The sequence below is a fragment of the Leguminivora glycinivorella genome, chromosome 3 (genome assembly GCF_023078275.1).
Source record: "Leguminivora glycinivorella isolate SPB_JAAS2020 chromosome 3, LegGlyc_1.1, whole genome shotgun sequence".
In the NCBI taxonomy this organism is placed as follows: domain Eukaryota; kingdom Metazoa; phylum Arthropoda; class Insecta; order Lepidoptera; family Tortricidae; genus Leguminivora; species Leguminivora glycinivorella.
The window spans coordinates 14,337,894-14,356,012 of record NC_062973.1 but is presented as its reverse complement, the minus strand read 5'-3'; the positions used below and the strand labels follow the sequence as shown (position 1 = coordinate 14,356,012).

The following is an 18,119-nucleotide window of genomic DNA, read 5'->3' as shown; positions in this document are numbered from 1 at the left end:
TGTGGGTACGTACCCTGATTACCATAGTGTTTTTTTTAAATTACCTACATCTCGTCGCAGTATAATAATACTACGAAAGCGTTTCCCCGCTAGAATTAAAGGCTGAATGCGTAACCTACTGACTATTCAACAGCGGCGAATACTAAAAAAATAACTTTGATCTTGTTGCCAAAGTATTAGTAGATCGTTTTTAAGCAAATATTGTTTCTTTATTACAAAACTGGATATAAAATAGTCTTGTTCTTTTTTGTTTCTAAGATAGCTTAGATAAATAATACACTGCATTAAACTAATGTCTATTCTATGCCATATTAAGTACGTTTTGACACATTTTTCCAGTATTTAATTGTAAACTTAGCACAACATTTGTACCATTTCGGTTACAATTACGCCCCGGTTTTGTATAAAAATCATCTAAGACCGTCATTTACGACCCTATCAAATCATGGGTGTAAAGGACGTTAATAGCTTTTGACGTGTCCTTTACAACCATCTATCTTCTAAATCGTTTAGTTTATCACTACGGTTCTTACACTAGGTTAAAGATACTCGTAATCTGCATATTTTTCTTATACACGTCACAAATATAGGTCAAAAAAACAAAAAAGTGGGTTTATCTTTCTCTTGGAAACATGCATTATATGTCCTTTACGACAATTGAACCCAATGATATCGATTACAGTTGCGGATAAAATATTTTTAGTGCTGGTCGTAAAGGACGAAGAACAACGATATGAATATCTCGGTTCTGCAATGTAATACAACTTGGTGCCTATAGAACAAAGTGAAGTATATTTATAGACCTAACTCTCAGCTCTGTTGATTCTGGGTCCAAGCTCCATACTAAGTTGCCCATGGTCCTTTTCTATGTTGTCTGAGTTTGTACGTAAGTTGGCGCCGAATCGAAAATTGTACAACAGAGAATTCAGAATAGTGCCTTGACAGAATTTACCCGATGATCAGTTCTCAGTGTTCTCACTCCTGACGCGGCTAAATGTCTGGGACCCTTGGACATCTTCTATTCGCGAGTCGCGACATATGTACTTGTTGTAACGTATTTTCTACTGTACACCTTTAAATTTCTTTTTGCCATGCGATAAAATAAATAAATCGCGAAAGTTGTGACGAGTTCTCAAATAATCGTCCAACTTTGCTGCGAAGTTCGCGAATTGGTCCCCGTTCAACTTAAGTATAGTTCAGTTCATTCAACCCGTAGAAATATTGAAATTAATTTTAGTTTGGTGATAATTGTTGTTGTTCTTTGTAGTTTTTAGATGCAGCAGCTACAAATAGTTTAATGAAAACTTAATTGAAATGCGGAGTTTATGTGCTGCTGCAAAAAATATAGGGTAAACTCGCCTCATTCGGTGACACGCCTAATTCGGTGATACAAGGCTTGAAGCACTATTCCGAAAGACGATTTTTGGTTGTTTACCGGCGGTTGTTTAAGGCGAGTTTACCCTGCCTTAATTTTTTACATTCAGAAACTTTATTCTTCTAAACTATGATGAGCTGTTGGAGTATCGCTACCAGGTTGTTGGGGAGTATACGTATCCGAGAGTGCTTGCATTTTCTTACTTGTCTTGGCCGTCCAGAGTAGAATCATTATGGCTATTGGCGATATGGTCCAGGGGAAGAAGTGGAGCCTAAGACATCCATTAATTTCTCCACCCTTGTTGACATGCCTCTACCTATGCAAATATATTTTCGTATCAACCTATCTGGGGTGCTTTTTCAACGGAAATGACGTCATCAAAAAATATAAAAGCCTTTATTTTAATATCGAATTAATGACCCTTTAATAGTTATTTGTTATACAAGGGGGCAAAGTTGTATTTTAACGCCGAGTGTGGAATTGAAAAACGAGCAAGTGTAAGGATTCTATAGTTGAACCACGAGCGAAGCGAGTGGTTTGAGAATAGAATCCACGAGTTTTTTAAACACGAGAAGTAAAATACATTTGCACCCGAGTGTAACACAAAACTTTTCCCCTCACTATAGCGAGGAAACTACAACGCAAAAAATGCATTTAACACTAATTCCAGTAGTTTCAGAGGTGGTAAATCATCTTTATTACTAGATTCACCTACTTTTATATCAATTTTAAAGCAGTTGATTTGACTTTATTCAAGGTCAAATTACTTTACCCACTAGTGGATAAAATGCGTTTTTACCCGCTGGTATTAAAGGACAAAACATGTGTTTCCGAGCTAGTGAGGGGAAAATACCCTTTCCACATTTTAAAAGGAATAATGCACAAGCTACCATAAAAAGGCTAATGGACCGGTAAAAGTGCTCTCAACGCCGGGATAGATCTAAGTGAATAGTGGGAGGTAAGGTAATATTGTTAAACTTAAATACTCTCATGGATAAGAGGAACGCAAAGTCGCAAATAGATCCAATTATTCAAATGTATACCCGCCGGCAGTTTTTCCTCTTCGTCTAGTATACTGGCCGGTCCTGATTGATTCCTTAGAGAGTGTCGGCCACATGTATAGATATATAAATACTATATACGTAGTACGACTTCTTAACCAGATCTACAGCCCGGTCTGGCAGAAATCATGAAACTTGGCATGTATATAGTTTATAGGGTTATAAGAAAAAAATACTAATTCGCCGTTTCTGTCCCGCACTAACGTAATACATTAAAGATAATGCAGCTCAGAGAAAAGCAATTGATTATTGATAGAGGCAAACTACAGTCACATTTTTGTAAGTGGAAGTTCGGAGCTCCTACCGTGAATTTAAGTATATTTTAGAGTACGTACAGATGTAGTGCGAAAAGATTTGCCTTCGTATTGTTACGGAAACGTACGAACGTGTCATGCTATTTCAGTCAGTCGCAGTACAACGCGGCTCACTTTGTTTAGTATTTTTCCGGAAACGTTCGTATTTGTCATGCTAGTTCAGTCAATGTCAGTACATCTTGTACTGACTGAATTAGCATGACACGGTCGTACATTTCCGTAACAATACGAAAAACCGGCCAAGAGCGTGTCGGGTCACGCTCAGTGTAGGGTTCCGTAGTTTTCCGTATTTTTCTCAAAAACTACTGAACCTATCAAGTTCAAAACAATTTTCCTAGAAAGTTTTTATAAAGTTCTACTATTGTGATTTTTTTCATATTTTTTGAACGTAGGGTTCAAAAGTTAGAGGGGGGGGGACGCACTTTTTTTTCCTTTACAAGCGATTATTTCCGAAACTATTAATGTTATCAAAAAATGATCTTAGTAAACCCTTTTTCATTTTTAAATACCTATCCAACAATATATCACACGTTGGGGTTGGAATGAAAAAAAATCTCAGCCCCCACTTTACATGTAGGGGGGGTACCCTAATAAAACATTTTTTTTAATTTTTTATTTTTGCACTTTGTTGGCGTGATTGATATACATATTGGTACCAAATTTCAGCTTTCTAGTGCTTACGGTTACTGAGATTATCCGCGGACGGACGGACGGACGGACGGACGGACGGACGGACGGACGGACGGACGGACGGACGGACGGACGGACGGACGGACGGACGGACAGACAGACATGGCGAAACTATAAGGGTTCCTAGTTGACTACGGAACCCTAAAAAGGAAACCCTTTTCGCACTACATCTGTATCCATCTGGACAGAGTTTACAACACGTCATCGTCAGTTCAATTAAAATTACAGCCATTTGAATCATATTTTCGCCTGGCAATTTTATTTGCTGAAACTGATATAACACTTTAAGTTCTCGCGCTTTGTACACATATTTAAAGTCACATACAGGTCGAACGAGATTAATTATCATTATTTTACCTTTTTTCCCAACGTTTCGGCCAGGTTGCACTGGCCGTGGTCGCGGAAGACTGACGTCCCAGCAAAGTGTCACCGGAGATGTAAACACCACAAAACTACCCGATATTAATTTATATAAATGTTCGGGGTAGATAAATAAATATAGGTAATCTACCCGCTTTTAGTTAATGTTTATTTCCCACCGCACGACACACAGCACTCACAACATTCGCGCACTGGTCCGAAGATAGATCTTTTGGTTTGAACATTTGAATCACTGGTCCCCATGTTGGCGATAATCTATACCCGTATTCCCTAGAACATAACTAAACAAACATTAACTAAAAGCGGGTAGATTATATTTATTTGTCTACCCCGAACATTTATATAAATTAATATCGGGTAGTTTTGTGGCGTTTAACTACATCTCCGGTGACACTTTGCTGGGACGTCAGTCTTCCGCGACCAACGGCAGTGCAACCTGGCCGAAACGTTGGTAAAAAAGGTAAAATAATGATAATTAATCGCGTTCGACCTGTATGGGACTTTAAATATTTGCTGAAACTGTATGCCGACGTTGCAATTAGCAACCAATCAGTGTGCAGTTCGTTACCGCAGCGATTAAGGCGTTGACATCCAGTTTTTTGAAATGTTTATTAAGTGAAAATTCCCACGAAGGTCTAAGTCACCAATAATGTAGTGCTTAAGACGACGTGGCTATCGTGAGTGTGGTTATTTCTGGACGATCCAAGTTTTTTAACGTTTTGCGTTCTCTACAGTATGCGTAGCCGAATACCCAAACGCTTCACGATTTGCTCACGATTCGTGAGCGTTTCGTGAAAAGCGTTTGTGCAGTCGGCTACGCCCAGCAGATGAAGTGCGAAAAGGTTTTCCTTTGTATTTTTCCGGAAACGTTCGTATTTGTCATGCTAGTTCAGTTAATGTCGACTGCTACAAAATGTACTGAGACTGACTGAAATAGCATGACACGTTCGTACGGTTCCGTAACAATATGAAGGCAAATCTTTTCGCACTTCATCTGTACATCTACTATGACGTTATCCTAACAGTAACAGGTCACAGCCTATAAAATTACACTGCTAAATGATGTTTATTCTGTTGTCCCTCAGAAATGATCGGCATGAACGGCATCACGCGTCGCGGGACCATGACAAGCTGCGTTAGCCGGTTACAACGCGTGCCCACGTGCTCGTCGTGTACGTCCACGCGCCGCGCACCCGCCTCGCGGGCTGCGCCGCCACCGGTGCGCGCGCTCTCCGTGCGGACTCACTTCAACTAGAGTAACTAAACTTAGGAGGGGAACTGAAAGGTCAACTTTTGAATAACGTGTCGCGGGACCTTGACAAAGTGCGTCAGCCGCTTACAGTGTGTGTCGTGCCTATTTGGTGCCAACGTACACGACTGATAATAGAGAATCATATTACGAAGAAATCAGTTGACGTTATCATTGACAATGACGTGCAACCGACGAGCACAGTCCTTTAGCTGCAGTTGTCCGGCTAAAATATACTGTAGGATTGTGTAGTACATGTACTATATAGTATAAAAGACACGATTCCCTGCACTGTACTAGACCGAACCACTCCCAAAGGATTCTGATCTCTAGTACATTTAGTACACTCACACACGTGCAACAGAATGGGAGCGGAAGGAGCGAAGAACCGAGGAGTGACAATGACAGCAAAGCGATCTGTGTGATCCGACCGCAACCGAACTAAAACCGACTGATTCGGACCGAGAGCGCGTGAAAACGGCCGATCAGCTTTCGGCTACGCCAATATGCACAATTTGTCTCTCGCTCTCTCGGTGTACTACTGTACTAAATGTCCTAAAAGAACGAACTAGCACACATCGGAGTTCGTAATAGTTGGGAGCGATTTTTTCAGTGAACGAGCAGGCACAACTCTAATAGACTGGTACCTTTCTTTATTCGTTTAAATTAAGCAAATCACGTTCTCATTGTACCTTGACAACTTAAGGTAGACCATGGACCTTCGCCTAGACTTCGACGACACTCGCATGTGAGCTTCATGAATCATAAACATACTGCAAAGAAAAGGGATTTAAGTATGTAGGTATTATCAATTTATCAGCTTAATTCAAAGTCAAGGCTCAGATACCGCACGATGCATCGACAGTACAATGCAAAGAGCTTAAAATGGGTAGTAAACAAACAGTGTTTAAAATTAAATTAGCAGTTGAAAACTTGAAACATATAAACAATTAAGACGTATTACCTCTTTAAATTATTTAAAATAGCCCACAAGATTAAAATACAAAAAAATTAAAATTCTGTCGAATTGAGAACCTCCTCCTTGTCGATTAATAATGGTGATAAAGGATGGTCATGTGATCTTGAGGACAAACATGTATGTATAAGATCAACAGGTGTAATTGCGTCTGAAGAATTAAATGCGTCTATTAGAGATATGTTCTAAACGAAACATTTGTGAACTATTGCAACCGTCTTTTTAAAATAATAATAATCAACATTTTCCGTTTAGATATTATCTTCAATAGTCGCATGTATCCCGGTTGACTGTTAATGTGTAATTGTTAAACATGCCGCTTTAGGAAGTGGGTCTGTGTAAATATGTCAAATATTTTATCATTCAATCTAATGTTATGTGTAAATAGCATTAAAGCTTTTGGAGGCAGTGAAATTTACGACAAATTGTTATTAAAAACGTAGTCTAATGAATTAGAAATGACTTATTGATTTCATTCAGTAAGAAATAAAAGAATATCAACTATTTATTAAAGATAATGGTTCGTGTTCACAATAGTTATTCTTATTTTAGTATTCAACTCATGTTATTCAATTCTTTCCAGGGAGCTGAAGTAATGTAGCATTCTCTTAAAAGTGTCTGTAGTTTTAAAAATATTTATTTAAATTTGTACTGTATTTAACCCTCAATATAGCTGGTCACATACGCCATAAATGGGCTCGTAGGCGGGAAATGGCAGTTTGTGAATGTTATTTCGTTGTATGTGGTACGACACAGCACAGGGAATGTCATCCTAAATACGAATACGAGTAACCCAACTGGGGAAGTAGCTATAGCTTGCAGAAAACCGTATACTCGTAACACTAGAGAATTTAATTTAGTTTTGAAACAAAAAGGATGAAAAATTAATACATGTGAATATGTCATCAAATATCTACCAAACACTCGGACCCTGTGTCAAAATTATAATATCAAAGTAAATTAACCAGTGATGAACCTGATGACGTGATAATATAGCCAACGTCACATTCGCTAAGCTTTAGCGTTCCGCAGCTCTGGGCCCCGTAGCCGAATGGCATTTCTCCGACGCCAAACGAAAGCGATACGCCGCTGGCTCTGTCGCGCCAATACGCAAGCGCGATAGAGATAGATATCTACTAGCGCTTCGTTTCGTGAGCGTTTCGTGAGCGATTGTGCCATTCGGCTAGCCACCCTGACCTGACTATCGCTCTTCCAAAGTGGCGCGACAGAGCCAGCGCAGCGCTTCGATCGTTTAATAATGACAACGAATGTCACTTCGGCTAGGTTGGTAGTGCAGTCAGTATCATAAGTAGCGAATCAATTCATTCTTTTAAACTTCGGAATTTCTGACCGCGAATTGCACAGATTAATCTATATTTAGACAAGTTATTTAAGGTGTTAGATACTTTTGGTTGTTTCATCCAATGACTGTACCTCTGGTAAAACTTTCATTCGAAACGTGACAAAACATTTCAGCCTCATTTCTCATTTGTGTGATACTATACAGCACGACCACGGATGATTTTATTAATTCTGATGCGGTACAAATTCACGAAAAAAAATGTACTTTTTTGCACTGACGTTTAAAAAAAATGTACCCTTATGATTAATTTGATGGTCAAATGAATAATAAACAAGTGTTTTGAAATTGTACTATGTAAATTACTTCAAAAACTTAGTGCGGTCGTGCCAGGGAGTACCTATCGAGCACGACCACAACCCATGTCGAAACTCCGAAACCATGAGGGTACTTTTTATAAAAAGGTAAGTACAGAAAAGTACATTTTTTTTCGTGAATTTGTACCACTACAGAAATTAAAAAAATCATTAAATATAGTGTGGTCGTGCCAGCAAGTACCACCTATCTAGCACGACCACACTCCATGTCAAAACTCTGAAACCATGACGGTATTTTTTTTTAAAAGGTAAGTACAAAAAAGTACATTTTTTTTCGTGAATTTGTACTGCAACAGAAATTTAAAATCTCATTAAATATAGTGTGGTCGTGCCAGGGAGTACCTACCTAGCACGACCACGGGCCCGATGTCGAAACTCCAAAATCATAAGGGTACATTTTTTTTAAACGTCAGTACAAAAAAGTACATTTTTTTTCGTGAAATTGTACCGCATCAGAATTAATAAAATCATCCGTGGTCGTGCTGTATAGTATCACACTCTCATTTTCTATCGGATTTTGAACAGCGCGCCAACTGGGACGTTTTGAAACACAGTCGATCGTGTTTACCTAAACAAATACAATCGAAAAGTAAAATCTCTTTAATGTTCCAGTAGGTCCAACTATCCTGATTCATAAACGTTGACTAAAGTCAATACTGGTATGATGGAAAGTGACAAACAATTTTTATCGACTTGTCAACTTTAGTAAAGGTTCATGAATAAAGGCCTGATTTAGACGGCGTTCGGACTCGCATGCGATTTTAGTTACATTGCGGGCTGTTGAGGTTACACATAATTTTGTACAGCCATCAAATACCGCAATGTAATAAAACTCGTATGCGAGTTCTCGTATCATCTAAATGGGTCCTAAGCGGGTTAACCTACATATTGTTGCATAAAACATCTAGCATGGACTTAGATTGATACGTGATATTAGGACAATAGAAAACTGAATGATAACAAAAATAACCTGCCTCCATTTCTATCAAATGTTATTACCTTCGCAGTTACAATAAAGCCAACCTAAATCCCAAGCGGTTTTCGGCAAAATGTCAGCAGGGTAAACAGAGGGAAATGATAGTTATAAAGCGGAATAGCCAACACAATCGGAGTTCATATTGTGTGCTTTTCCTTAACAAAAGGCTCATTGTAACATCAGGTGTCGTAGCCGAATGGCACATCTGCGAGGCGAAATGAAAACGAAACGCCGCGAAAGGTAGTCTGGCTCTATCGCGCCAATACGCACGAGCGATAGAGATAGCGTTTTAGCGTTTCGTGAGCGTTTGGGCCATTCGGCTACGTACCCAGGACTTTCTGGACCTTTGATATATGGAACGCCACGTGTTATTTTGTACTTGAAAGCAACCGTGACGCTGTATAAGTGTATACCTATAGCAATCGATACAATGACCGCAGAATCAGTTGTATAATTTCTTACACTGAAAGATTAAGTTTAATAAAACTGCCAGCAGCAATAAAAATATGTTATTTCATTCCCCTTCCGAGGATAAAAAATCAGCTTTTTGACAAAACTACGATTTCTTTTGAAATAGAAGAATACCGGACCAAATTGCATGCAATACTCCAATTCAATAGGTAAGAATATTTCTTGAGTCAATTCTTTCACGAATATTAAATATTCAGATTTTTGTGCGTTGCCGTTATTAAGCGGAGGTTGTCGGAATAGGCAATTATATTATACAATTTAATTAAATAGGCACTATTTTATATTATACATGAAAGAAAGCATCAGATAATTATAAGGAAAACATGGACAGAAGTTATTTTTTAAATCCAACTTCTATTTAATAAGTCAGGTAGAAATATATAAAGTAACTGAGTTGACCGTGACGTCACTCAACTCGATTTCATATTAATTCCATATTAGCAAGTCGTTCAAATTCGTTTTGACAGTTCTTAAAAGAAGCTGATTTGACTAGAAGTCAAGCAGCCTATTTTACTGCATTTAACATGAGACATTTATTATATTTCATAAATTTTAATCAGATCTATTGTTTATTGTGAACTTAGGACCTTGTGAATAGAATTCCGTCCGCTTTATTATTTATTTTAGCTAACTCACCCATAGAAACAATCAATTTCACATACATAGATGGGTCTGATGGGTATACAAATCAATCACGCAGCCGAAGTGGCAGAATATTTTAAAAGGTTTCTCTATAGTATTCCCAAATCCTAATGCGTTTTTTTTTCTTTAACCTGCTAGGACTTTTTATACAAGTTTTGACTGTCGTTGGGTATGTTTTCAAATAAAATTATTTATCATCATTCGCCTTTTTCCATACATCTCCGTAGCCCGTCATGTAATCATTAACTTGCTTTCGTTCAAGTCATCTCTCACACAGTTCATCCACCTTTCCCTTTTTTCGAATAAAATTATACGGATGGCTTCGGGAACTGTGGGCGTATCATAATGGAGACATAACTAATCTCAGGGTCTTCAATCGTGGTTAAAGAGAGCTTACAATGAAATAACATATTCATCTCAATTTTTTAAGTTACTGGAGATAACTGATTGATTGCACATCATATAATTATGTACTTGTAGGTAAGTACGTTACATTTCTTATCTTGTGCATTGTGCAACTGAACCCTTTAATCGAATATAATAAGTAAGGTCAATACGGATAAGTGTGTCATAAGGAGAAGTGTGTCTGGCCTTCACATTTATCATGTTTAAACAATGATCATTGTTTATTCAGCGTTCAATACGTTAACCACTAATCGTGAGTAGCAAGTAGCAAAAGTATGAACTCGCTAAACTACCTGTAACAATGAGTAAAAAGGCCAAATGTGGAGGCCTGACACACTTAATCCGTATTGACCTTATGTACCAAGTTTTTAATAATAATAGTTCGAAGGGAAAGACCTACGTTGTAAATTATTTCTATATAACAAGGTATTCCATAAAAAAATTATCACGAAATCTTACAAATGTTAGGTAAAATACCTAGTTAAAACTTATATTCCAACAAAAAGTCTAATAATTATTGCCGTCTGCAAAGTTAGACTACTTTGTACCATGATTAATATGCGCCAAGTTGTAATATCTGGATTCTGAAGACCTAGAACTCAAACAAACTAATGGTTATTTTATTATTGGGCCGATATTTGTAAGATTTCCATCAATATATTTTGTTTATTTAACACTATTGAGTTTTCAGAGACAGGAGAAAGATAATTGATGATTCAGGCGTTACTTTTCGGAAATTCATGTTACTTTAGTCAAAATCTGCAAAGTAGAGAGGCAAAAATACGTGCTCGTTATCGCAGATTAGCAAAGTACAGTTCTGTGAATGTGAACCGTTATATCTTTGTTTATCAAGTTTTCTAACTACTGTTAACTCCTGGAACGACGTTGTGAAAAAAATTGTACTGAATTTAATAACCTTCAATTTGTTAATTACAGTTTAAATTTTATGTGACAGATCTGGAACAAGGCGTTTGAGGGATTAATGGATTTAGTAAGTGCTTAGACTTGCTCACGTTTATGAATATATTGTAGCATCCTTAACATCCTTTCTCGCCACTATGCAGATAGGTACCATATTTTAACACATTCACGGACACGTATGCTATAGCACGTATGCGTAGTTGTTTCCTTTGGCCTATGACAGATGACGTCACTAGCTGTCCGTGAACGTGTTAAGCTTATTGTTTACGAAAAACATAGATTTATGTGAAATACATTTTAGTGACTAAATAGTTACACGGTAAGACAGAGAAACTGTGGTTTGGTAAGATGACAATTGATGTTTGTGTAAATATTAAGTACTGTTGAATTATATATCGCTACCTACTTTACACAGCTAAAGTTTGTAAAAAGTGTACAAAGAACTTCTTGTGTTTATATTTCTGAATAAAAGACTTGTTCTAAACATGTTTTCTTTACACGGTATAGAATATAAAAAAATCTTTAGCGGAGTGTTCTTTGGTTTTCAGTTGGTCGATTTATAATTTCAAATGCATTTGTTTACAATTTAAATTTAATTATGTATTTTTCTGAATGATTTTTCTTAAAACCAATGATTCAAAAAAGAATGAAGTAAGGATGAAATTAATTTCAATACATACATATAATGTCATATTTTTGCCGTGACTGATTAATGATTATTTGATGAATGTTATTCGAGTTTTGTTATTTGTTCAGACAGCCTAGCCAAGTGACAATCGTTGACGGCGCTCAAAACGCAGTCTGGCTCTGACGCGCCAAGTCAGAACAGCGCAGAGCTATCTACGATACTAAATTGGCATGTGAGTTCCATCTAAACAAGCCTTAAAACGTTTTCCGACTGAAGGTTGAGAAGGCGATGGCTGAGGAAGATACACAGTGTACAACTGTACAGTCACATGTGATGATTTTGTCACATTAACGTCTTGTTGAAATGTCATACAAAATTTTTAACTTCTGATTAGCAGAAACGTCTGCAATCGATGCCGTTAGGCTTAGAATAAATTTAAAAGTGGAAAATGTCTGCCTTGGGTGAGACTTGAACTCACGGCCTCTGGATCGATACTCCAGCGCTCTACCAACTGAGCCACCAAGACTTCAACCAAGCCAGCGAAATTTTCCACTGAGTTCAAGTCTCACCCAAGGCAGACATTTTCCACTTTTATATTCATACAAAAGTGTCAAACGATTCAAAGCGACAAGGTACAGAAATCATCACTTATTTATACCGGTGACTGTACGTGTACACACGTCATACTCGTGAACGGGCGCTGTTTGTGGAGACCGCCTTGTCTAAGCTTACATAGACGATATTATACTGTAATCCCTAGGTGTATGGTGTAAGCCCTATCAAAGTGTTTAATAATTAATCTATGCTAACTAACGACGAGACATCAGACAGTAAAACCGTGCAGCAGAGGGATAAGAGAACAAACATACGTGCATGCGCGTTAATAGTGAATTCTCTGTGCAAACATTGCAAACAACCAGCTGAATGCACTAAAACCATCTTGCATTTTTAAATATGCCTCTTTTCCTTTTTTTTAATTTGAATTAACAACTATTTATTCAATATACAAACTTATAATTTAATACAAATGCAACAGAATTTGTTTTTTACCAAGCAGAAACGTCTGCGAGCGATATTACATATTTTTAAATTAAAGGAAAAATGGAAAAATGGAAGGCCTCCGTGGCGCAGTTGGAAGCGCGATGGCCCCGGCAAGGCCAGAGGTCGCAGGTTCGAGTCCTGCCGGAGGTGTGAATTTTTCCATTTTTCCTTTAATTTAAAAATACAAATGCAACAGGTTTTTATAAGTACTTAACTATTAAATACTAAGTTTATAAATATACCTATACATAATAAAGGTGGAAACCCATTACACCATATCATGCTATGACCGTGCTATGAACGTGTCAGGCACGGAATGTAACGCGACACGGATGGCTATGCCCACTACAACGTGTCCACATCATTTCATATCCGGGCATAACGAGTTAAGTGACCGTAGTGTCCGCGTATCATCCCCGTAGCATAGACGAGTATAGTGACCGTAGTGTCCGCGTATCATCCCCGTAGCATAGGCGAGTATAGTGACTGTAGTGTCCGCGTATCATCACCGTAGCATAAGCGTTCATACCCAGCGTTACAGATCTATGTAGTTTCATGTGTGTTTTCGTGCGATCGAGACTATCTGGAAGAGCAATTGAATACTTTTGACAAATCAATTACCGATCAATCAATTACAATGCCCATTAGAAAACTTACCGTGAGGGAGTTAGTAATGATAGCCTTTATATTAGACTTAGAAGATCAAGAAAACAACAGAGGACAACAACGAAGATACTGCATGGCATGGGTCCACACCTCTTTGAAAAAAAGAAAAGTCGAAGGAGAATATTGGACATTATTTAAACACCTAGTGGATGACGAAGAAAAATTTTATATGTACTTTCGCATGTCGCAATATCAATTTAATGAATTGTTAAACAAAATTGAACATATTATCACAAGAAGAAACACCACATTTAGAGAAAGTCTTACATCAAGAGAAAAGCTAGCAGTGTGTTTGCGGTAAGTAAAATACTAGTTAATAATAATGGTGTTACAGGTGTAGTGAAATATCTCATTTTGCTTCCTTGTGACAATCTACTATACTATAATTTGGCTTCTTTTTTAAAGGTTCTACTTGGGATGAAACACAAAATTACATTGAAATGCTGAAAAAGAATCAACTTCTTTTATTTTGGTAACTTAGCTACTGATTTTAGCTGTTTACTAGCTTATTAGCCAAAAATAATATATCACATTTTACTTTATAAACAAAAAAAAATTCTAAACAAAGCGAATAAAAAAATAATATAACTTTTTTCCTGAGACTAGTAGTCTTCAGTATCAACATTCCAGTCAGGATTGTTCGATGGCTAGTCGGCTCATTCCAGTACGGACTTGTTGGCATAGGCGTATCAGTACTTGTCGGTAATGACATAACCGAACTTGGGGACGGATTGGAGGAGTATTGAGAAGAGCTAGGTGGAGCAAGGTGTTGCAGTTCCAAATCAAATCACCGTTGCGTGCCATTCATGGAGCGTTTCGACACCGGCAAAATATCCTCGCCGACAATATTTGACGGTCCGTGCATGGCACGCTACGGGTATGATCGGTGACGGAACGGGCTAGTATGCATAGCATCATACTTTGTAATACAAAGAATATTTTTTTGTCTGACACGTTCATAGCACGGTCATAGCATGATATGGTGTAATGGGTTTCCACCTTAAAAAAAAAACCTTAACTATAAAAAACCTTAACAAACTAAGTACCAAAATTAGTCAAATAACCCACCCCGCATTGTTCCCGACGCAAAAGTGCCCACACGACAATGGTCTAAGGCGTTTTGCGGCAGCGGCAAGCGGTAAGTCACAAAAACAAAAACGCAGCGCGCGCGAGGCATGCCACGACCTTGCCGCTGTTCGAAATCGCGCGCGGGTTTTTACGGGCCTACCCGCGGGAGCGGCGCGCGGGGCGGCGCGCGACTCGAACAACTGTAGCGCGCCGCGCGGGCACCGCCACGAGCGACATTACAGCGGCGCGACCGGCCTAGGCGGCTAGATGGGGCTAGCGATTCCGCGCGAAACAAAACATTTTGTTTTTATTATGAGCGTCTTGAACCCGAAACCTTTATTTAATGAAAATTGAATTGTACTTTCGCGTTTGTAGTACTTATGTAATAATGTTTTCAAACATATTTTTGTATAGTATTTATTCATATTTACTCTTATTTTTTTCTAAGTGTTTATTTATATTAAGTATCATTTAACTAGCCATAAAATAAATTCCATGTACTTAGTCATCACACATATTTTCTTGTACAAGACGTAATTGACTAATTAAAGCATTCTATGCACTTAAGAGTCATATTCGACAGTAAAAAACATGTTTTTAAATATGAAAACGTTCTGGCCGCTCCTAGGCCCTGCCGCCGCTTCTAAAAGTACGTGGCATGGCTAGCGCCCGCGCGTGTTTCCCGCGCAGCCCAGCCGCCCCGCTCGCCGCCTTAGACCATTGTCGTGGCTAGGCCATTACACTGGCCGCGTTTCCACGCTGAACCGCGATGGACAACCTCTGCGCCCCCGGTTGAGACCCCTCTCCCGCAGACGACGCCCCAGCTCCCAGAGGAAGATTTTTGCTGAATAGGTGAATAACTGAATACCTAGTCGATGTGAAATACCTACACGGAGTCTACGTGATTTTAAATGAGGACAATCGATTCGCGATATATTCTGGATATTGACATTATGGAATGGTAGACTGTGTCACAAGGGAGCAAAATTTATATTCAGCGCGACGTAAATTGAATCCTGAAGGAAGCAAAATGAATCCTGAACGTAGTGAGATTATAAAATAGGATTTTGAGCGTAGTGAGAGATTCAAGTGTTAACGCCCAAGTTGGAAATCATTTTAATACCATCTGATATACATCTGCTTTTTATACCACGTACGAGAAAATTCCTGAATAAGAATTATGGCTGATGTACAAATAGTGCGCATTTAATAAACATACATATATTATATATCAATCGATTGTATTATGTAAAAAATCTTTTTAGTAATATTTTATACTGATGACGTAAAGCCTTTGAACAGAAAAGTGCTACTTTGCTCCCTCCTAACAGGGAAGAAAAGTCCCATTTCCGAATTGGTTGATTTCAAATAATTCAATACCTAATACATAATTAAAAATATACTAAATAAGTGGCATACCAGAAAAGTTTATCCAAATCGAAAATTTGCCTAATTACTGGAGCAAAACACTCTATTTAAAGATTTTAAAGTGGGTATCTGGGTATAGCGGTTTCGTCCACGCGTAAACTCTCACAAAGCCGCCTTTGACTGAAGTAGCGGATTTCTGTTTGATTTATTGTAAAACATGAAATTCGTTTACATTTTCTACTTCTATTTATTCCTACGCTTAACATTTAGGTACTATTTTTTTTCTATTTTAGGGAGTCAAGGCGGTCCTCGCTAGAGATACGGGCGGCCGGTTGCTCTTTGTTTGGTAACGGTTGGTTTGGTTGTGACTGTGGTAATATAATACCGGTGGTCTGGTCGGGTAGGTAAGGTATTTGGTTATTTAACATAATGCTTGGAAAATAATATAAATTATACATTTACTCCGCTGTGGACACTTATTCTTGGCATTAAGATTAAGGGCAATAGGCTCAAGACATTTCATAAAAGTGTTTTTTTTTAGTATTACAGTAGGAAAGCAAAAAAAGGAAACTTGAAGTATTTCAAAAAGGATTTAAATGATCGAAATCCTGAGTTATTGTGGACTTTCTCTGATAAAGTCGTAATCTAAAATAATCCACAAATATAATAAAATTGGGCTTGAACCTGAAAATATAATGTTTTTTATTTTTGTTCCAGGGATTTATTTTCAACAATAAAATCACAAAATAAATCAAAAACAGTCACTTGTTTCGTAATGGGCACATTTTGACGTAAAATGTTTAGAATTGGCATCAAATCTGTATCGGAATTAAAAAGTCCAGACTTTTTAACAATGGGAGAAAATAATTTATAACGAATACTTCTTATTCGCTAGCTATATAACTTTGTAGGTTTTTATATGTAAAATCTTATGTGTTTTGTGTTACTTACAGCGGTAATTCAACCAGAATTACATCATGTATTTTAAACGATCAATGGCTCTTCTTGACACACGTTGCGAAAAGGTAGTTTTTTAAGTGATTTGACAATGGTGCCTGGTGCCTTACTTTGCATAGAAAAAGTAGGTAATGTGGATATATGTACTGCTTTATCTAATTAATAATATCTACAGTACAAGAACAAAGATATTCTAAATAGGTTAACATGATAAAATTGTTATTTATTCACTATTCAAACGTTGAAAGATCATAATCATAACTATTAACTACTTATTTCATAAGAAGTTCTTATTGTTCTTCATATAGTTATTGCAGATTTAAAACAAGGTTTGCTGCATTAGCTTGTAAAGGAGATAGAAAGAGAATGTAGCGATAAAGTAATAAATTTGTCCGAAGTTTTCACGGCGGATAAAGTTGGCCGGGTGCACGATAAACGTCAGGGGCACCGTTACAAGGCCGCCCATTCACATTGCCAAGAGCAAGCATATCTAAGGTTCCGGAGAACCAATGTAACTTTGAGCTAGCAAAGCACTGACGAGAATGTTAATATATCCATATGTTTAAATATAAACATATAATTTTTTTTCCTTTTTTATTGTGGAACGTACCACTTTATAAATCAAAAATTATAAATGCAGACATCAATCGCAATGAAAAAATCAACAGAGATCGACTCTGACCAACGTGGGACCCCAACCCACATCCTTGGATTGCCGGTCCAATGCGTTACCAATTGCGCCAGCCGACCATCCGTCCATGACTGCGAATTTAATCATTGCGACTGTGATGCACGACTACGTCACCGTGACTTAGTCATGCATCATCAATGAAAAAATCAACAGTGATCGACTCTGGCCAACGAGGGACACGAACCCACATCCTTGGATTGCCGGTCAATGCGTTATTAATTGCGCCAGCTGACCATCCGTCCATGACTGCGAATTTAACCATTTTCTTTTTTTTTCATTGCAATTTATGTCTGCATTTATAATTTGTGATTCACTGAAGAGAAGTTTCTGATAATGCGATTGTTCTCATCAAAAGTTCTCAATTTCTCTGGTATTTGATGAGTTGATAATAAACGCCAGTTTGTAACTCAAACACCAAATTGAAGAAATGACACTGTTTAACTTAAACTATATACTAGGGATTTATTTTTTAGAACAATATGCATCTTGTTGATACGATTAGGTATACTTATTGCTACTTTGACCTGGATTCTAGTAAACCTCCCATGCGTGTTTAGTTTGT

At 37.7% G+C, this 18,119-nt stretch overlaps 1 protein-coding gene and 2 non-coding genes across 3 annotated transcripts in view; 2 read left to right on the top strand and 1 right to left on the bottom strand.

Moving 5' to 3' along the window:
• LOC125242621 (RYamide receptor-like) overlaps positions 1-5,466 on the top strand; it is a 97,905-nt gene extending 92,439 nt beyond the window's left edge. The window contains exon 7 of the mRNA XM_048151428.1: positions 4,907-5,466. Coding sequence (XP_048007385.1) covers positions 4,907-5,076 — 170 coding nt within the window. The 3' untranslated portion in view covers positions 5,077-5,466. The remainder of the gene's footprint in view (positions 1-4,906) is intronic.
• Positions 5,467-12,219: 6,753 nt separating this feature from the next.
• Trnad-auc lies at positions 12,220-12,292 on the bottom strand. The gene has a single exon. It is a non-coding gene; the product is annotated as a tRNA-Asp (tRNA).
• A 590-nt stretch (positions 12,293-12,882) lies between these two features.
• Trnaa-ggc lies at positions 12,883-12,957 on the top strand. The gene has a single exon. It is a non-coding gene; the product is annotated as a tRNA-Ala (tRNA).
• The last annotated feature ends 5,162 nt before the right edge of the window (positions 12,958-18,119 follow it).